Source organism: Pieris brassicae, chromosome 10 (assembly GCF_905147105.1).
Source record: "Pieris brassicae chromosome 10, ilPieBrab1.1, whole genome shotgun sequence".
Lineage (NCBI taxonomy): Eukaryota > Metazoa > Arthropoda > Insecta > Lepidoptera > Pieridae > Pieris > Pieris brassicae.
The window spans coordinates 2,901,740-2,922,668 of NC_059674.1; the positions used below are offsets into that span (position 1 = coordinate 2,901,740).

Genomic DNA, 20,929 nt, shown 5'->3' on the forward strand with positions numbered 1-20,929 from the left:
CGCCGTCGACTTTTTAGGTCTGGGCCTCAGATTTCTGCATCTGTTTCACGATCATTTGTTAATCGAATAGGCAAGTAGGTGATCAGCCTTCTGTGCCTGACGCACGCCGACGACTTTTTAGGTCTGGGCCTCAGATTTATGTATCTGTTTCACGATCATTTGTTAATCGAATAGGCAATTAGGTGGTCAGCCTTCTGTGCCTGGCGCACGCCGTCGACTTTTTAGGTCTGGGCCTCAGATTTATGTATCTGTTTCACGATCATTTGTTAATCGAATAGGCAAGTAGGTGATTAGCCTTCTGTGCCTGACGCACGCCGTCGACTTTTTAGGTTTGGGCCTCAAATTTCTGTATCTGCTTCATGATCATTTGTTAATCGAATAGGCAAGTAGGTGATCAGCCTTCTGTGCCTGACGCACGCCGTCGACTTTTTAGGTTTGGGCCTCAAATTTCTGTATCCGCTTCATGATCATTTGTTAATCGAATAGGCAAGTAGGTGATCAGCCTTCTGTGCCTGACGCACGCCGTCGACTTTTTAGGTCTGGGCCTCAAATTTCTGTATCTGCTTCATGATCATTTGTTAATCGAATAGGCAAGTAGGTGATCAGCCTTCTGTGCCTGACGCACGCCGTCGACTTTTTAGGTTTGGGCCTCAAATTTCTGTATCTGCTTCATGATCATTTGTTAATCGAATAGGCAAGTAGGTGATCAGCCTTCTGTGCCTGACGCACGCCGTCGACTTTTTAGGTCTGGGCCTCAAATTTCTGTATCTGTTTCATGATCAATTGTTAATCTAATAGGCAAGTAGGTGATCAGCATTTTGTGCCTGACGCACGCTGTGGAATTTTTGGGTCTAATGCAATCCGGTTTCCTCACGATGTCTTCCTTCACCGTTCAAGCTAATGTTATACATAGAAAGAAAATCTATTGGTGCACAGCCGGGGATCGAACCTACGACCTCAGGGATGAGTGTTGCACGCTGAAGCCACTAGGCCAATACTACTCTAAAAAATAATTATAACTATACATAGCTTTAATCCATTGAAAAAGTGTTTTCTTTAATGTGCTGTAATTCTATTAGATTTTTGGCTCCATAATTGATTGAATTAAAAACGAATTTAGACAAAAGTTATTATATGTTCCATTACATACAAGTTCTGTTTTTAAAGTGGCCTGTATGAAAATAATGTATAATAATTTTGTCTTTTGTTTACATGGCTTTTACACATTAAAAATACACTTTTTAAACGGATTGAAGCTATGTATTATTATAAACTTATAATTATTTACATAATTTTAAATTTTCCGACGTTTCACGTGCTTTACAGCGTGCGTGGTCACGGTGACGTCGGAAAAATTTAAATTTAAAATTTAAATATATTATTTATTAATATAATAATTTTATTTGATTGCCAATATTCCCATAGCTAGTTGATACATAATACATAATGATATACACAAAACATAAAATTACATAGAATACGTTTATCAAAAATTTTTTTGTTCATTGCTGTTTCATTGCCTGTCTTTCAGTAAGTATATAAACTCAGGAGAATTCTCAATGGAACTACACAACCTGATTCCGTCATTTCTTTCATTCGCTCGTCTAGAAACACGCTGGAGTTTCCCTTCGTTGTTAATATCCCCAAGTGCCGCACTCTTTGCTTCGTCGTACCTTGAGTGGAACCCCTTGGTCCCTTCCATCTTCCCTAAACAGTATAACATGGGTTCATACAAGCGCTGGCTGAATAATCTTCACCTGGACAGGCCTGCCCTCCGAAAGGCCCTTTATATATCCAATTCTCTATTAAATAAAAGGGACAAAATACACATTTACAAATTCAGACGTGTTGTTCATTAATAACCTAGATATTTGACAATTTAATGATTAGTTGCCGAAGCAAACCGAAAGCCGAAGAAAGTGAATGAGGAAGTCAGTGTTTCCTGCCCTGGGCCTGCTGAAAGGAGGCAGATGCAACTGAGGGCTCTGCTTGCCGAGAAGCAACGGGAATTGGAGCTTTTGCTCAATAAAGAGGTAATGTGAAATCTTATTTTATATAAAAATTTATTGATGTTCGTTTGGTTCGCTTGGGAATGGTTGGACCAGGAAGGTTCAGGAAATCTTTAAATGGAAAATATTAATAAGTAAAGAAAAATATTAAAAACGACTATTCGATTCCAAAAAAAAACTTTCTTTTTCATAACAGTAGTATGAGGTCCTTTCTCTTTGGTCTGTTTTGAAAAGATGTGACAAATAGGTGATTTTGAAGCTCATCCAGTTTGAAATATATTTCAAAGTTGCATTTATTATCGACGCTAGATGGCGTAAATACAAATATTGAAAAGACGACGGTTTTTGCTCTGTACTTAAAACTGAGTTATGATAAGGTTTGTAGGGGTACATCTTCTCACTTAGGTTTAGTCCTAATTAAAACATAGTCTACATCAAAGTCCAACTACCAGAAACCTTCGCAGGGGAAAAAACCGCTACTGCTATGGCGGCATGGTATCAGGCCGTTTTATACTCTCTCGTCATGAATGAAAGTAAATAAAGACGAAAATCTTTACGCGAGTTTTTTTATAGGCCAGAGGGCAAACTAAACCTTACCCGATGTTAAGTGATACGCCGCCCAGAGTAAGAGTGTCGCTTAATGCCAGAGAGCTCGCGAATGCGTTGCCGGCGTTGTTAGGCTCTTTGAAGGCTCCTTAGTGGTATTGGTTCGGGAAAAGAGCCATGTAGAGCTGCGTGTGTGTTTATGTGCACGTGAATGTTCGTCCGTAATAAATAGAGTTAGATAGCAAGAATTTTGTCATTTTAGTTTATATCGCAGCCTTAATTCAGAATTGCATAATAATATAGGCCTATGATCGGGAAACTGTTGTCAAAAAACGTCTTTAAATTAGCTATAAAAATATATATATATATTTTGATTGATTTAGTTTTTTCAACTTCAGGTAATGAATGCGACCTCAGAATTGCCGCAAGTGAAGGCGGATTCCCGTGTTGTGTCTGTCGCTAATCAGTCCTATAGGTTAGTATTGTTAAACGATTACCATACAAATTATGTAACCGATATATATTACGATATTTATATATATGTCGCAGATTCAACGCGATTAATAATTGCAAAATTGGTGTTACTACCGTCGTTCGACATTATAACACAGTCAGTGCGCACGTCCGGCGCAGGCGACGTTCGAAACTCAAGTGACTAAAGAATTCACTTACTGTCACGAAACAGTCGCGCCAGTGACATTTGGTAGATAACACAGACTAGGCATTGTCAATTGTCAACGTTGACAGTTGATCTTACCATACCACACCGTATTCTACGACTAACTTCAGAGTGGCGGGAATTTTAAAATATTCATTCTCCGACATATATATATGGTCAACTGTATAAAAGAAAGAATTCATTAGTCCCTCGTATTCCCCCATGTAACGCCGGGATACTCTTTATACCGTTGAAAAAATCTTCAATTAAAATCATATTTTCTTCGTTAATTATTTAAAAAAAAAACATCTATTTACTCAACATAAAATCTCACGTAATATAGATTTTAATCCGCCTAAAAAGATTTATTTATCTAATATATATATATTATAAAAAGGCAAGGGGTTGTCTGGATTTGGAAATACTTCAATATAATGCGTTATTTGTGTGTTGTGTGTGTTTAGCACATTAGTAAGTGCTAAACAGTGGTTAGTGAAAAAGGTTACAGAACTGAGTGTCTGCCCTCAATAGAAATTGTAAGTAGTTTATTATGTTAAATATTCTTTTTAGTAAATTAGGTTAGACAATGTAAGATTAGACTGGTCTTAAATTTGGCTAGATCTTCCATGTCTCAAGAGAAGAGATAAAAAAAGAAAAAAAGAGAATAATTATTTAGTTTAACTATCTTTAAAACTCTCTCTTTATTTCGTCAAGTATTTTGATTGAGTGACTTCAGCCTGTCATTGTCCAAAGAATTTTAAACAACAACTGACATGATAAACTCTAGGATTTATAGTGAGTAGGGAAGCCTGGACTTCAACTTCATCGATTTAACATTGATTTTATTCAGTTTACGTGGCATTTTTCAAAGGATCAAAAAAAAAACAATTATTAAGAGATACAAATTTATGAGTGTCAAATTATCGAGAGTCGATTAAAAATAATATATATATATATAAAATTCTCGTGTCACAATGTTCCTTCCCATACTCCTTCGAAAGGGCTCGACCGATTCTTATGAAATTTTTATCCATATTTGGCAAGTCTGAGAATCGGCTACTATCTACATCTCTATCTATAAACCCTTAAGTGATAGTGTCCACCCCAAAAACAAATTCATATTTTTTGGATAAATTTATTTTTATTATACAACATACAAAAAATAAATAAAAATAAAATATGTGTTTATTCATTTTAAGTACAATTGCATAACGATGTGTACGATTTGGGAACCCTTTTAAGTAAAAAATAACTAATAACTTAAGTAGACAAGAAAGTATACATTCCTTAAAATATTTAATTAATATATAATTTAGTTACATCTTTTATTTTATTTTTGTTATTGATTTTTAACTGTTATCAACACGCTTGAGTGCATAAGTGAGTGAGTCATTGAGTATATGAATAAAGTCTTCGTCTGGCGAACTCAGTCCTTACGGTCTGACCGACGACAACATCCCTATTTCTTCTTAAGAACAGCCTACTATCAAATGGTAGCGCTCTGTGTGATTTTAAAATTAGTAATACATACAACCCTTAATTTTCACCCCTCTACTATCAACCCCTATATTTTATTTGTCAAATAGAAAATTATGACTAGAACTCTGAGGTTTATATAGAGAAATATTCAGAGAAAACCCGAAAAAGTTTTCATTTCGGAAAACTGAACAGTCATGAATTTGAGTAGCATAGCAAAATGTTCCATGTTGGTATGTTCTAAAAATTTTGCCTAAGAAAAATAACATTAAGAAATCACGAAGTTCGCGGGGGCAGCTAGTGTATATATAATAATATGTTAATAAATTCACACAGATTACCGCAATAACACCTCATGTAGTTTTTTTTCTATATCTTTAACATATATATGTATGTGTTACAGTGAGCCTGAAGAAGCCGAATCTTCGGAACACATTCAGATTGATTCGCAGAATTCTAGAGAAACTGAAAATTTTAGAGTAAGTTAACCTTTGCATTTAATAAGGAGTAAGAAGCCCATGGACACCGAAAAAGGTCAGGCATCGCAGCCCATGGTCACACATTTAAGTGGATACGTTGCTGGACACGTATGTTGTCATTATCGGTAAAGAGACTTAAAATAGAATGAGTGTGGTAAAAACCAAGTGTGAGGGGCTGAGGTGTTTTTAGTGTGAGGGGTCTCGCTACCCCCCCTGAATAGTAGAGGGATTTGAGGGGGGAGATCCAGCCCCACAGTCCCCGCGTCAAGCTCGATATCCTTCGATAGCATTCTCACCTCATTTAAAAAAAAACATAATTCGTGGCTATAACTGAAATATCTAAAAACTATTACTCCAAGATCGAAATTTCATATTAATTGAAAGTATTTTTGATTCAAACTCCGTCCGCGCGTTATCTTTAAGTCTTAAACTAGAACGTCAATCGCATTTAAGTGTCAAGCGCTGTCAATCCATTCTTGGATGAAGTTTGACGTATTTGACAGACGAGTTTGTCACTTGTGCATAGTTTGTTAACATAGCTTTTACGCATTTAAAGAAAACACTTTTTTACCGGATTGAGGCTATGTATTGTTATAAACTTATAATTATTTTACATAATTTTAAATTTTTCCCGACGTTTCGCGTGCTTTTCACCGTGCGTGGTCACGGTGACGGAAGACAAAAGGTGTTGAATGTCAAAAGTATCACAGCTGTAGAGAACGTTGTGTTATCTGTATTTATTTTCCCGGAGTTGGAAAATCGACTAAAAGATGACGAGTTTTTGCAGAAATGTGACACCGTGAGTCATCTTCAGTCACCGTGACCACGCTATAAAGCACGCGAAGCGTCGGGAAAAATTTAAAATTATGTAAAATAATTATAAGTTTATAACAAATACATAGCCTCAATCCGGTAAAAAAGTGTTTTCTTTAAAATTGTCACTTGTGTTTATGGTCGTCCAGACATGTATGAATTTATTTGGTGAAATTGTAAAATTTTACGATGCATTTTGTTAGAGCGTACATATTTGTATATATACGATATTAATTTTACTTATTAAAAATTAATTACAGGGTGGCGGCGATAGCGCGCTCGGCAGCCGTTCGAACACAGCCCCGTCCCAACTCGCCAGTGCATACTGTAGCGATACTGACAGGTACATTTTTATTAATTAAAGACACTTTAAATTTAATTTACCGATAAATATATTCCACTGTATAAAATAAAGTATTCATTAGTCCCTCGTATCCCCCCCATGTAACGCCGGGATACTCTTTATACCGGTGAAAAATCTTCAATTAAAATTATATTTTCGTCGCAATTATAAAAAACATCACTCAACAAAAATCTCACGTAATAAAGTTTTTAATCCGCCCAAAAATATTTATTTATCTACTTCTTAACAATTATTCTGATTTTTTTTATTCATTGCTTACATTCCTAACTTTTACTATAATTATTTGTTTCTACTGAGTATTAGATTCTTATTTGTTTTTTACGACTGAAGCGCAAACTAGCTGCTGTGGTCTCTGGCAGAATGACCAGCGCTGTGGAACAACTCTGCTCCACAGCATAATGCTGAGCCAGGGCCAATTACAACCACAGCACACACGCATTACACAATTAAACGTTTTTCTTTAAAAAAAATGTTATCTCTTATTATTCTTTTTTTCTTTATTATTAGTTTTTTTTATTATTGTTATTTTATGTGTTTCTGTGTGTGTGTTTTGTTCGTAATAAATGTCATGTCTATGTCTATACTGCTCTGTGAAATTTATAATGATTTGTACGCAGATATTTCGTTCATAGCAAAAAAGTCATAATCAGCCATCGCCGTATATGCTAAAGTAACCGGCACACCCCATGGACACACCCTCACGTACCCTAACTTTCCCGGCATCATGAGCACACCCTCACGTACCCTAACTTTCCCGGCATCATGAGCACACCCTCACGTACCCTAACTTTCCCGGCATCATGAGCACACCCCATGGACACACCCTCACGTACCCTAACTTTCCCAGCATCATAAGCACACCCCTTGGACACACCATCACGTACCCTAACTTTCCCAGCATCATGAGCACACCCCATGGACACACCCTCACGTACCCTAACTTTCCCAGCATCATGAGCACACCCCATGGACACACCCTAACTTTCACGCCATCATACAACGCAGTCTAGTTAGGTTTTACTATGTATTCAATCATTTTTTTTCCTCTCCAATAATGATTTTCATACATCAGTCACGTGACACAAGACGGTCACATAAGGTCGATGATGACGTGGCATGCTTGTAAATAATAATGTCTTCCTATCAAACGCAAACACTGTCTAGGTGTTTAATTTTATCGAATAACTATTTTGATTGTAATATAATTTTAAAAAAATGATAAAACAAAACCAATTATGCCAAAATGTTTATGTGTTTACAAGCATCGTACGTTATGGGGACTAATGAGACGCCATTTTGTCCAAAGCTATTTTCGAATAAAATTAGCAATGTTTATAGCTCAAGTTCCAATTCAAGAATAAATAATCTGCCATTAATTTTTTAATTTATATAATAAAAGGTGTTTCCAATTTATAAAATTCCAGCGCGTCAAGAGGCAAGTCTAATCAACGGAACCGACAACGTCGACGAACACAAGATCGTATTGAAGGCAATGAGCACGTATGTCGTTTCGTTATACATAGTTTTCATGATGGGGTTGCCATAATTTTACCTAATAATATATTTTTCTCACTTCTCTCTGTCTCTTTTCTCTCTATTTCTTTATCTCTTTTCTCTTTATTTCTTTATATCTTTTTCTAGCTCTTTCTCTCTCTCTCTCTCTCTCATTTTTTAAGCTATGAAAATAGACAGATGCACACTTTAGTTTAACATGTTAGAGTAGAATCTATGTAAAAGATAATTATAGGACGAGGGACAAATACCCAGATCTTGGCTAATAACCAACACCCATTAGCATTTCCCTATCCACAAGGCTCGCGTGTGTTGCCAGCTTTTATATATATTTCGTTTACCAATTTTTATTATCATTGTATCCTTAATTATAATTTTCTTAGCTTTTCATAAGACTTATGTCCCACATTGGGCCTACATAAGGAGATTGTTAAAGCCATTAAGTTTGGCAATTGGCACTCCAAAAAGAGATTCATGCATAAATTGAAATTAACAAAGTAAAAGTTATTCTACAAAAAATGTGTGCGTGTGTTCGATTTTTCGAAAAATGATCTACTATATGCAACTTTACAGAAATTGGTTAAATAAAGTTAAATTAGTTAAAGTTTAACAAAAGGCTTTTATTAGCATAGACATGAACAGAAATAATACAATTATTTCATTTGCCTTATACTACTAAGATTATTACAGTGATAGAATTATTACTATCATTGTTATCGTTATTATATGTTTTTGTTATTAATGGCTTCGAATCTCTTCGAATCAACCGTGGTAGGGACAAGAAAAAGATGACGCGTAACGGAAAAATGTGACGCGTAACCAAAAAACGTGACGGTAATTTTTTTTTCAACGCCGATAAAAAAGTTTTACTTCAAAATTTGACAAGGTAAATGTTTGCAACTGATTCCCCAAGTCAAGTTGGTCAGACATAATGAAAACTATGTACTTTTGTTTAATATTAATATTACATATATTTAAGAGTCCGTGTGTGAAATGGCTTTTTCGTTTTTGCAGTGTCTTGTCTTCCAATAGCAAATCTTACGTTTTATAATGTAATTTATATCTCTATATCCGTAGCTGAATCCATTGGTGGTACATTTCGTAAAAGTATAACTGTCAAAAGCGTTTACGTTAGCGTTTAGAACAACATGCCGGTTATTGACATTGACATTGACATATTGACCATTATCAAAGGCTGAATTCTATGTACATGTTGGGTACTCAATAACAATGTCATATGTTACGACTATCGGTTTTTACGACCATATATGTGTAGTCCCTTCGATGTCGTTATAAGAGATTTTGACTGTATGTTCCTAATATTTTTTTTATATTCACAGTTGCCTCAAAACAATTGCGTGAACAATTCCCGACACGAAACCCGTCCGGAGCCGAATGACATGACGCCGCCAGTTTCACAACACGGTAAGACGTTTTTCTATCGTAACACACAAAACGAGGCCCTAAGTGATAATGATGAAGACGAAGATGAGTCAACTCCGGTTTTGTCAAACCCCCAGGCTGCAGCTGCTTGCTAATGCATCTAAATATTTCTGTCCAACCAAAATAAGTGATTATTTTAAATACTGTCATTATAATTACACTACGTATTTAATGTAATTTATAAATGTATAATTTTATACCTATAAATACCAAAATTAGAACATAATATGTAGTACGTACTATTTTCCATATCCCGTTTTTGGTAGGGTCCCTGAGAAATCGTCTTAAGCGGGTTTTACTGTATATTTTATCCTGTACATTATCGCTCATTTACTTGGGAATAAATATTGCTTTTTATATATTGACTATTTATATTCGCGGCTGGCACAGCCCTACGTGACTTCTTCGATACAAAAAGTCTCCTAGGGCTGTGCTGCAATGTTGCGGGATACTCGATTGTGGGGAAAGGGCTTGGATCTGGTTAATTGTCGATATTCAATGGGGTCGCTAGCATTTTGATTTAAATAAAGCAGCGTCGAAAACCTTTGAACTATCTGTCTGACCGAAAGCCAGCGTTTTGATTAACAATGTAAAACAAAATTCCGCCATGATTATTTCATTTGTTAATGTTATTTCGGTGTGGTCGTGAAGAACTGAGAGCTTGGAAATTCCGTGTTTTGCTTTAGTGTAAATGGTTAGGTTAGGTTAGGTTAGTCTTGTTGCCTAGCAACGTTTAGGAAACTCGATAAACGTTTCGTTCACTCACTTGTCTGACGGAATTTGACGGACGAAATGATTGAATATCGATTTTTAATTAACTGTCTAGAGATTCAATTACCTCTCTGATTTAACTACTTTACTGCGACATATACATATGCTTAATAGAAGAAATGTCTACTACTTTGTTTCAGTTGATAACGCTACGAACATGCCGTATCCTCATATGCCGCCGCCATGTTGGAATTCTAAATCTAATCAGGTATGTAACATTTAAATCTTCTGTGGGTGTATTTTAAAAGGCCGGCAACGTGACCTCACTGGCATTGAGAGTGTCCATATGCGACGGTATCACTTAACGTCACATAAGCCTTTTGTTAGTTTTTCCCCCCCCTCTTTGTTTTCAGTTTACATTTAAAAACCGCCTCCTTAACGGCTCGAACGAATTGGATGAAATTTTTTACGTGCCTTCCTAGTGGATTCGAGAATCTTTTTATTAAAGCGTTTACAGGATAACGAGCTGGCTATTTTTTTTTTAATATTTTCCTTTACTATGCGAAAAATTTAATTTCCAATTGTCCCAGTTTTGAGAATCCATCGATAATGTCTCCAGATGAATTTCTTGAAAAATTGTTTGTTGGTTTTAATTTTGGACACAATAATAACGCTTCTTACTGTCTCTATTCAAGGCCGCCTTTTGCCTAATAACTTACGTAACCTACTTACTTTTTGTTTATATAATTATGTATATGGTGCAAAGTATAAATAAATATTATTTTTTTATTGCAGGACATGCGAGCCAATCAATTCACTCAGAACAGTCACTCGCAAACCATGGAGCGCCTCCTGGGAACGCCACAGATGGCATACCCGCCATCCATGCCTTTTAATATGATGCCTTTTGGTGGTGAGTTTGCCACCGAAAATTATTGCATTTCAGCTTTTTAGTGAATTTTTTTATCTGTATTCGTTCTAGAGATTTTTTTGAGACAACGCCAGCTAGAGAAAGAATATAGCTCGGATATTTTAAACGTGTAACACTTTTTTCGTAACTGTTACGAATCTGTGGAGCAGCTGTCTTTCTCGCTTTCATAGTATTGGATAGAGATAGCGCTACGAATGAAATTTTATCTAAAAATACGTTTTTTGCGCTTTTTTTAGTAAAATTTTTTTTATCTAAAAATACGTTTTTTCGTGCTTTTTATAGTAAAAAAAGTTTTACCTAAAAATACGTTTTTTGCGCTTTTTATAGTAAAAAATGTTTTACCTAAAAATACGTTTTTTTGCGCTTTTTATAGTAAGAATTTTTTTAACTAAAAATACGTTTTTTGCGCTTTTTATAGTAAAAAAATTTTTACCTAAAAATACGTTTTTTTGCGCTTTTTATAGTAAAAATAGTTTTTGTACGGCTTCGTGATGTTATAGATGTTATAGAATATAATTATAAATATCTATAATCATTAATTTGTATTTTTTTAAACCATCTTTGAACCGAATTTTCCTATTAAGTAAATAATATGGAGGTTTTACTGAAGTAGTTAGTTTGAAAGTAAATCAATACGTAAATCGAAGAAAAAAAACTGTTATATGAGGTTAAATCAGTGAAATTTAACCACGAAAATTCTATAGTAAATATATATTTCTTAATTTATCACGCCTTTTCCCGAATTGGTAGGCCATAGGTTTCCACTTGCTACTAATACATACCTCTCTCGCTTCATTGACTTTCATGTTCGTCGGATATGAATATTTTTAACGTGTTCCTTAAATAAAATAATAACATTTATACCTATGCAATTTAGATTATATCATTGTCAAGGGATTTTCGTTACCCGTTCTACAAATAAATCAATATCAAAAAAATCGTGTTAAAACGTTTATCTCGCATAAAGAAATAGGGTTATCAATATTTTTTCTTTTGGCGCGTTAGGGATAAATTATGAGAGTACGTTTTTACGATGCGCGCGCGCACACCAAAACACCTGACAGACTGAAGTTAGCAGTCATTTCTTTAATTATGTAGATTATTTTTTTGTGATATTTAAATAAACTTTATTTAACTAGATAATGCGTTGTAACTTTCAATATATGAAATGCGTTATTTGTATTGTTAGTGTAGTTTTTTCTGCAAACGTAGAATAAGGCGAAAGATAAAAAAAAAAGATTTTTATCTTGTTACGCCATAGAAGTATAACTTGTAACACGTGTTCATATGTACACACTAGTTGTTTTTCTAATTACTCAACAGAGTATCTCACACATGAGTACGATGATTTTTATCATAGACAATAGATCAGAGCAAAGAAAAGAATTGTATTTTAATATTTAAAAAAATATATTTTCGTGAATGAAGTCCTAAGTACTTTACACTTTATTGGTTTGTAGGTGTAATGTGTGGCTGCGCTTGCGGCTGCTCGTGCAGTACTTGGGGCGCTTGGTGTTGGCAACAAATACTCATGCAGCAGCGGGATATACATCATATGAGGCAGCAGATCAATCACGTGAGTATTATAATTTCATAATAATATATACTAATTGTCTACTATATTGTCTCCAAACGCGTATTTTTCAAGAAAATAAGCCACACACACATCCATACATATACACATACACCCATTGCCCACATACTGCAATGGAAAAATTATTTTTACTTCGTCGTATTATATATAAGTATATATAATGTTTAGACTATATTAAAAAAAACAGGGATTTTTTAGAAACTGTTAAATAAATAAAACAAGGATATTTAATAATTATTATTATTTTATTAATATGAATTCGCACTCTTGCACTTCATCACATTTTTTTTTTCTTTTTTTATTTAATTAGGAACGTCAATAAAAATGTATGTTTCGAAATCTACATTGCCAGTTCGCAAATCAACTATAATTAAGCAAAAACTTTTTTAAATGAACCATTTTTTTTTTTAAATTTTTTTTTATTCCAGTTAGAAGAGCGTTGGCGCGCTGAAACAGCGTCGCACACGCTGAACAACCAAGTTCCGCCCGGAAATCGAGCCAATAACTATTGGGATAATTTTAGAAGGTAAATTATTATTTTTTTTACATCTTTTTTTGTATCTTTTATTTATATCTATAATTTATTATTTCTATTTCAGATGTTAAAACCATAGAACATTAGTTTAAGTAGTTTATATTATTTATTAGGGTAAGGATTGTGTGATTTTGGACCTTATTGCATGGTTTTTCGTTTTTATAACATACCTTTTTTTAAATTTTTGTTTAATTCTTTACGAGACGCCCTTGTCTGAATTTATTTACAAGAATTTATGTTAGAAATCGATATAGTATTGTGTGTCTTAAGTTATGTTTTCTAACGCTATGTTTTATAAGTCTTATTTATTCAACTTTAACATACTTTAGATATTTTTGGGTTGTCAATATATAGGCATAGGGGATATTTTAATTGCCGAAACAACGATACTTTTAAAATTTCGCGTTAAAAAAAACAATGTAAAGGCGCGCATGTTGTTTAATCTAGTTAGTTACAAACAAGGCACTGACTATCAAAGCCCCGGGAATCCCCGCGGTTTATTCAGTTTGTTGTCTCTCTCATCCGCTTTGTCCCCGCATATTCTATTTCACTTGACATTTGAGTTGGCTTTTAACTGTAATCGCGCGTATTATCTTTTCGATTTATAACTAAATAAAATACAGAACTACAAAAATCTTATCAATGTTGATTCTAGTTATTTATTTTAATTCAATTTAATATTTTACTCTTAATTCTTAATAACTAAACCGCTAATCTTATTGAAAGTGTGTGACCATTTATGTTTTTATTAAAATTAGAATCTTTTACCAAACTTGGTATAGCTTACCTTAGTTAAATTTTAATTCTATAAGCGGTAATTCGGTATCGGCGATATTTCTATAAAATTACCGACATCGGTATCGTATCGGCAAAAAGGCGTCGTCCTAATAACATCCTATTACATTATTTTTTACCAGAGCTTGAGAGATCCCTTTTCGAATGTTGTGCCGCTCTAAAGGAATTTGTATGGAATTGGTCACGTGACAAAGCGTGAACCGTGTCCCATACGAGGTTTTTAGTGGGTCACGCTTGTCGCAAAGAGAATAATTCCAAAACCCCTGATTGCAATAATCAAATTGATAATTTATGACGTTTTTAGTTATATTAAGATTTAGAGTCAAGGTCTTAGGGTTAAGTTTAACTCGGCTAGTATGTCGTTATAGATGTTGATATACAGGAGTCATGGTTTCAATTTCGGCTCTGAATTTTACCAGTAAATTGTTTTTTTTTAATGCATACGTTATTTAATATTATAGCGATAATAACTGCAGTGTTTCCATTGCAGTTACTCTCGCCAAAATCTTCTCTCAACAAATAGCAAGACGAACGCGGACGGTCCAAGTTCCACCAATCCGCCTCTCGAACGCTCGCATAACTCATTGCGAAGAGGTTCCGCCCAGGCCTCGCCGTGTGCCACGCCCAAACGAAACACGAACGACCCTAGAGCTGAAGAGCAAATGCGAAATTCCCAAGCGAACGTGGCGTACGAACGATCTCTGTCTTTCTCATCCGCCCCAGACGTTCTAAACCTCAACCAGAACGATGACGCACCCGTTCCGCGCAATCAGAACGACTCCGCTGCAAATATCAACAGACAAGAAGCCGCCAACAGAAACCTCAATATTACGAACCCCATCCCGGAAATAATTCAGTCCCATTCGAATCTCAATAAGAAAAAGTCCAGCGCGAAATTACCCTCCAAAAATTCTGCCAACAGGCGAAACTATAACGTGCTGGATTTCTCCCAAACGAGCAACATTAATATCGCCAGCACCTCCGAAGCCAATACAACCAGCCAAGAAATAGCCACCTCGAGACTCTTCGATATACTCCGGGAAAGCATTTACTCGGAGGTCACCAACCTCATCGGTGTCAACGAATCTCATCCAGATTTCCTAATACAATTATTCAAGGAGCTGACGCATATCAGCTCCGACCGTCTCAGGCAAAGGGTTCTTCAGGCAATCCGACAAATATCTCAATACAACGCGGCTATTGAGAACCAAACCGATTCCAATCAAGAGGAATACTCGATGGAAGCTGTCACCACGACATCGACGGAACATGATAATTATTGTGACGTGCAGAACGGTTTACCGCAGATCGACAACAGAATCTTACGGTTCCTTGTCGTAAAGAGTGAAGACATCTTCACTCCGGAGCTCTTGGAGACATTTGCGAATATTGTGATCAATAATGCAAATGACAACAGACATGCTAAGAAGCTTCTCGAATCACTCTTAAAATATGAAGGGATGAGGGTTTGCGACGTCTCCAGCGACATAATAGAGAACTTGCCAGCCATGATAACCGTCGAAGATGACAATCACCACAGTGAAATATCGGAGCCGAATTTGCAAGATGTTGCGGGATCCTTGAGTCTATTTGGTTCAAGCGACACACAGATGCATCAGATGAACGGCTGTCCTTACATTTGGCCTGGACACGTTCATATGGACATGGATTCCACAGACACGAACAATAGTCAAGAAGGGAAATCCGATCTTATAACGTGTTCGGAAATGCTTAACGGTGATTTGGCTGAAGCCGACCAGACGTGTCGCTCCGATGTGAGCGAGAACGCCGGAAATAGACAGGATGGAGATGGCGGTAATGCGGAGGCTCTGCCGGATGTCGTCGACACGGAGGAAGTCACGCCTACAGAGGTAATACAACAAGTATTTTATTGTAGATGCCTTCCACTAATGAATTGTGCTGCTCGCTATAGCAATAACTGAGGTTACAATGAGCCTTCAATCATGACTGATACATGTTCATATTTATTAACGAAAGTACTGAGTAATATTGAATCAGCTCATGGTATTTTTCCTATTTAACGCTTATCATATTGCACCTTTTGCAGTTTTCTACTTGTATTTTAATCAAAATAAATATGAAAACTCTTTTCGCATTTTTAATTATCTTATCTATTTCTTCTCTAGTTTTGACATCTCAAAGGATAGTGCTTTTTTTTTAATTTACTGTATTTATTTTGTTATTAACACTAAATTGGACCACTGTCTAATTTATCTATCATAATGTAAAAAACTATGCCTGTAATACTTGAACAGCCTTGAAAAAGGATTAATTTTTTTTTTTTTAAAACCCAAAGCTTCAATCAAGTGGTGAGATTTTCTTTGTGAAGAATTCAAACACATTTTACTTAATTGTGTGCATAAACCACTATGGGGTTTTTCTTGAGTATATTTTAGTCATTGCACTGAAGATATAAAAACAAAATATTCAAAAATATCATTTATTACAATCATACATTTCTTATAATAAATCAGGTACATATTATCACAGATACAATGTTTCATCAATAAATTTATTGATAACTTTAAAAAAGTTTAAATATCAAAAATAGTGTATAAATTTGAATAATATTTGCATTAAAGGCTGAAGCAGAATGGCTCGGACTTGACCGTGTGCCAACAAGGCTGCATATGGAAGACAAATCTGAAAAACAGAAAGGTGATATTAATAAATCATATTGATTAACAAAACACTCAAACAGCTACAATTAGTTAGCATTTTAGTCTGAGCGATCCCTGTAACAAATTTTAAATTAGTTCTTCTAACACTGCACCTGCAACAGAAAAAACATAAATATACTCATTTTCATATTTTTCTTTCAGATTAAACTCCGAAGTTTTTGACGGTTCATATGTTATTCAATATACTATTATTTTGCAATGCTTGTCTCAACATAATTTATGTAATATTTATTTAGCACAAATAAAATATCAAAAAGTAATCTGATTGTTTTTAAATAAAAAACCTCCCTTTTCCTAGTTTACCTTTATTTAGAAAAAACCTTTGAAATTATAATACTTGAAAGAAAAACTTTCTAGCTTAGTACTTATAGTCTTTTATCATAGTCAATTAACACTGTCAGTCTGAAATTTTGTCACACACACTGATAAAAGTTCCCGCCGTGAATATGCCAATATAAGGTTGCCATTAATTCCTCTGATGTAGAATCCAATTTCAAAATCTCGTTAATCTCAGGTCCATGTTTTTTCATTGTTTGTACTTCTGTAGATAAAATTAACATTACTTAAAATCTGTTAACTTAATAACATTACGTTTTAAAATTTGTACAGTATTTCTTTGTTTTACAAGCTATAACATATGGACCATGAGACAACGAGAAATATCTGGATTGTTGTGGGTTGGACGCAGTAAACATGGGTTGTAGTTGGAAGTCGGTGGCACCATAACCTCTGAAATAAATCAAATTCTGTCACAGTGTGCCCTTTAATTTTTCATAGGAAGTCCACTCAACTTTTGTTGCTTTTTCTTGAGAATTTATTACTTAATTCTACAACATAATTTTTATTTATTTTTTAAATTTCTAACATCAAACAAAACCTTCATTTAATTTCACTTAAAATTTATAATTAATGAACATTATGGAATATAGAGTCTAATGGCATGATAAAACCATCTATGTACTTGTTATTTTGAAAACATGGCTTATCATTACAAAATTTTAAATAATTGTTTTAAAAAAATAATAATAATGCATAATTATATAATCATAAAACTATTAACATTTTTTTACATACTATATTGTTTTGGATAGGACAATTTTTATGTTGAATGTCGATAATATTTTATACAAAAATTACAATCCAATTATAGTTTTCAATGCAAGTAAATTTTTTTTATACACACATTGACAAGCTTTGACTTTCCACAATATATTATTACATTTGTTCTGGCAGAAAACCATAACAATTTTATGAGATAAGATATAAAGTCATAAAATCAGGGTAATAATTGTAAACATAGATTTTATTATTAACCCTTTTAGTGCCAAGTAGAGCCGGCGCACTGCTCTCTTTAGATTTTATAATCATCTTCTGAAGAGAATGTTGAAAAAATTATGTAATGTGTAATGTATGGAAATGGTGAATATTTCTCTTGTTCATATAAATTATCTATAAAATGCACTTTTGAAATAGCATTTTACCATATATTGGTAAAATATGTATGGCACTAAAAGTGTTAGTATAAACAAGTTTACCATTTCTATATGACTAAAATTAAATAATGTAAGCAATACTTGCACACATCACACAAATATTAGTAATATTATTAGGAACCCAAAGCTCTTAACAATCTCAACTTTTATTAACTTATTACTATGCTAACTACTATACATAAAATTAACAATAAGAGAAAGCAACAAAACAAGAGTTAACCTGAAAATCAACTATATGTATTAGACTTCATTTATGATCTCCCAACTTTTAAAGCCATTCTCTGAAAAATTCAAAAATTATATATATTGAAGCCTCATTGAAAGTGTATTTTTTATAGGCCAAGCAAATTAAAATTGTGATTTCAATGAGGCTTCAAGATCAAGAATGAATTAAAATGCTTACCCTGCCGTTGTCGTTTACTGCGCGAATGTTCGTTTTCTTCAGCACACCTCTTCCTTGTGTTGTTTTCAATGACTGGCGGATTCTTCAATGGATTATCAATGGTCATTTCTATCATTTCCGTATCTTGGATAATTTCAGATCTGTTACTAGAATTGTGATACCCATAATAGCAGTTCGTTGATATGTGAAGGTTGCGACATTGACCCATAAAATAATTAGCTTCACTGCAAATGGGTGCAGGCCGGATGGCGTCAAAATTATTTTTGGCATCTTGCATGTGGTAAAAGTTAACACTACTCGCAGGCATTTTAAAACTTATGATGAGATAAATACACTATATATTGCGTAGTTTACAGAACAACACTTTTAAATATAAATATTTAACGATTGCAACAGGTTAGAATATGAAAAAGTGCTTTCGGTGTTCTTTTTCCTCGACTTCAATTTTATTGTTTGTTGAATGACGCTACAAACCATAGAATAAAATAGTAAATACCCAACAAAACACGACTTATAACACTCATAGAATAAAAATACAGAATTGCCAACAATCTGAAACCTTATGTTGTCATTTTTTATACTTCAAGTAGTCCAAATTTAAAAAAAATCTTGAATAATTAAATATTAATAATTTATTTAATGAATCATGAATCTGTTTCAGATGATGTGCTAGGTATCCATAACACTTTTACTATTGACATCACCTGTTAGTGCTGTGCTGGTACCAGCGCCAGTGCTGATGGAAAGATACTTATAGTAAAAATAACTTTGTTATGTACTAAAAACATGTTGATATTTTAAGTGACAATAACAATGATTACCTAAGTAAGGAGAGGAGATAAAAATGAATATGACCTTACTCAATGTAGGGGGCAGAATAGAAAAGACAGGTAGTTCAAAAAGTATTTATATATTTATAATGCAGATCACTATATTACACAGATACAGATCCGAGCCTCTAGGTCATAAACTAGAAAGATCAACTTAACTTACTTTTAGAATAATGTTACGAGCTAGGGGATCGGTTAGTATCGTAGATCTTTTCAAGGGTTTATCTATTTATTTAATGATAAATCTTTAGGGTAGTTTTGGTTTATGTTGATTGGTCCTTATTTGGTTACAATAAAACTTCCTAATAATTCGTTGAGAAGAGGTGAAGATGGAATGTGGAATGTGTTTAATTTTTAAAAACTGTAGATTTATATACAAAAATTATCCTACCTGGCCACTAGTGGTAAACATGTGGTACCAAGATGCGAAGGGTGCGTAGACAATAAAATCGAGGCGCGGCAAAAAGTTGTCCTAACGGTAACGCAATTAACTGTTCTTTTCAGAACAAATTATTGTTTCATGACGACACGTACTAATCACCTACAGGATTCCCCCTCTAGCGAAGCGTACCGGCAGGCGTATAACGCGGCCTCGGCGAGTTGTTCTTGTAGGTATTGAGGTGTTCCCAGTGTCTTGTTGTTTCAGGTTGTTGTCATTTTGATGTTTCAAGCTATTTGATGGTTCATGTAGTTCGCTCGCACTTGATGTGTTTTGCTTGTTGCAGGTACTCGTTGTTGTATCAGTAGGCACTTGCTCGGTGATAGTGTAGGCAGGTTTGAGTCTGTCGATAGAGATATTCATTTCACGGTTAGGTAACTGCAGCGTGAATATCTTACTGTCTCGTTTCAGCACGCGATAGGGTCCGTCGTAAGGTGCTTGTAGTGGCTTCTTTACGGCGTCTATGCGTACAAATACGTATTCACATGATTGCAGGTCGCGGTGAACGAATATGGGTTTTGTGTTGCTGTGTGGTTGACTCGGCATTGGTTGCAAGTTACGTATTGCGTCGCGCAGCTGATCGATGTAGCCAGAGTCCATGATGACGTCATTGCGGGTCGTTGATAAGAAATCACCGGGTAAGCGTATGTTGCAACCGTAGGTAAGCTGAGCGGCGCTTACGCCGGTGTCACTTCGCATAGCGGCGCGTAATCCGAGTAGGACGGTTGGTAGCTCGTTGATCCAGCTTCTTGCGATCTGTAGTCTTGCTTTTAATGCGGCTTTAAGGACACGGTGCCATCGTTCGATGATACCGTTACACTGTGCGTGGTATGAAGTTGTACGCGTTTTTTCGATTCCTAGTAAGCGAGAAAGAGATGCAAATACTCTGCTTTCAAATTGGCGTCCTTGGTCCGTTGTTATTGTTACAGGACAACCGAAACGGGAAATCCAACCTTCGTATACCGCATTGGCGACGTCTTCAGCTGATATTTCGCATAATGGGTATGCTTCGGGCCATCTTGTTGCTCTGTCGATCATTGTCACGAGGTATCGATGACCGCTGGCCGCGGTAGGTAGCGGACCAACGATATCGATGTGAACGTGTTCGAATCGTTCGGTTGGTGAAAAAATTGATAATTGACTTGATGTGTGGCGTTGTATTTTGGCGCGCTGACACTGTAGGCATACTTTTGCCC

General features: G+C 35.0%; 2 protein-coding genes across 5 annotated transcripts in view; one reads left to right on the plus strand and one right to left on the minus strand.

The window, feature by feature from the left end:
* Positions 1–16,816, plus strand: part of LOC123714799 (probable WRKY transcription factor protein 1) — a 29,608-nt gene extending 12,792 nt beyond the window's left edge. For 3 of the 4 annotated variants that reach the window (XM_045669326.1, XM_045669329.1, XM_045669328.1), the window contains 12 exons: positions 1,891–2,033; positions 2,954–3,030; positions 5,093–5,168; positions 6,242–6,324; positions 7,770–7,845; positions 9,198–9,282; positions 10,212–10,279; positions 10,807–10,924; positions 12,403–12,518; positions 12,965–13,062; positions 14,357–15,737; positions 16,470–16,810. In XM_045669326.1, the coding sequence (XP_045525282.1) occupies positions 1,891–2,033; positions 2,954–3,030; positions 5,093–5,168; positions 6,242–6,324; positions 7,770–7,845; positions 9,198–9,282; positions 10,212–10,279; positions 10,807–10,924; positions 12,403–12,518; positions 12,965–13,062; positions 14,357–15,737; positions 16,470–16,568 (2,420 nt within the window). In that variant the 3' untranslated portion in view covers positions 16,569–16,810. Of the gene's footprint in view, positions 1–1,890; positions 2,034–2,953; positions 3,031–5,092; positions 5,169–6,241; positions 6,325–7,769; positions 7,846–9,197; positions 9,283–10,211; positions 10,280–10,806; positions 10,925–12,402; positions 12,519–12,964; positions 13,063–14,356; positions 15,738–16,469 lie in introns of all 4 variants that reach the window. The other variant, XM_045669327.1, reaches the window with a different exon arrangement.
* A 41-nt stretch (positions 16,817–16,857) lies between these two features.
* LOC123714800 lies at positions 16,858–18,975 on the minus strand. Its single transcript, XM_045669330.1, has 2 exons — positions 18,465–18,975; positions 16,858–17,109 (listed from the first exon to the last, which is right to left on the minus strand). Exons 1-2 carry the CDS (start codon positions 18,769–18,771, stop codon positions 16,982–16,984), a joined length of 435 nt encoding a protein of 144 aa, XP_045525286.1. The 5' UTR covers positions 18,772–18,975; the 3' UTR covers positions 16,858–16,981.
* Between the last annotated feature and the right edge of the window lie 1,954 nt (positions 18,976–20,929).

Coding starts and splice junctions, on each gene's coding strand:
- LOC123714800 (XM_045669330.1), bottom strand. CDS start 18,771: ATGCCTGCGAGTAGTGTTAACTTTTACCACATGCAAGATGCCAAAAAT. Junction 17,110..18,464: donor CAGTAAACGACAACGGCAGG/GTAAGCATTTTA, acceptor TTTTATCTACAG/AAGTACAAACAATGAAAAAA.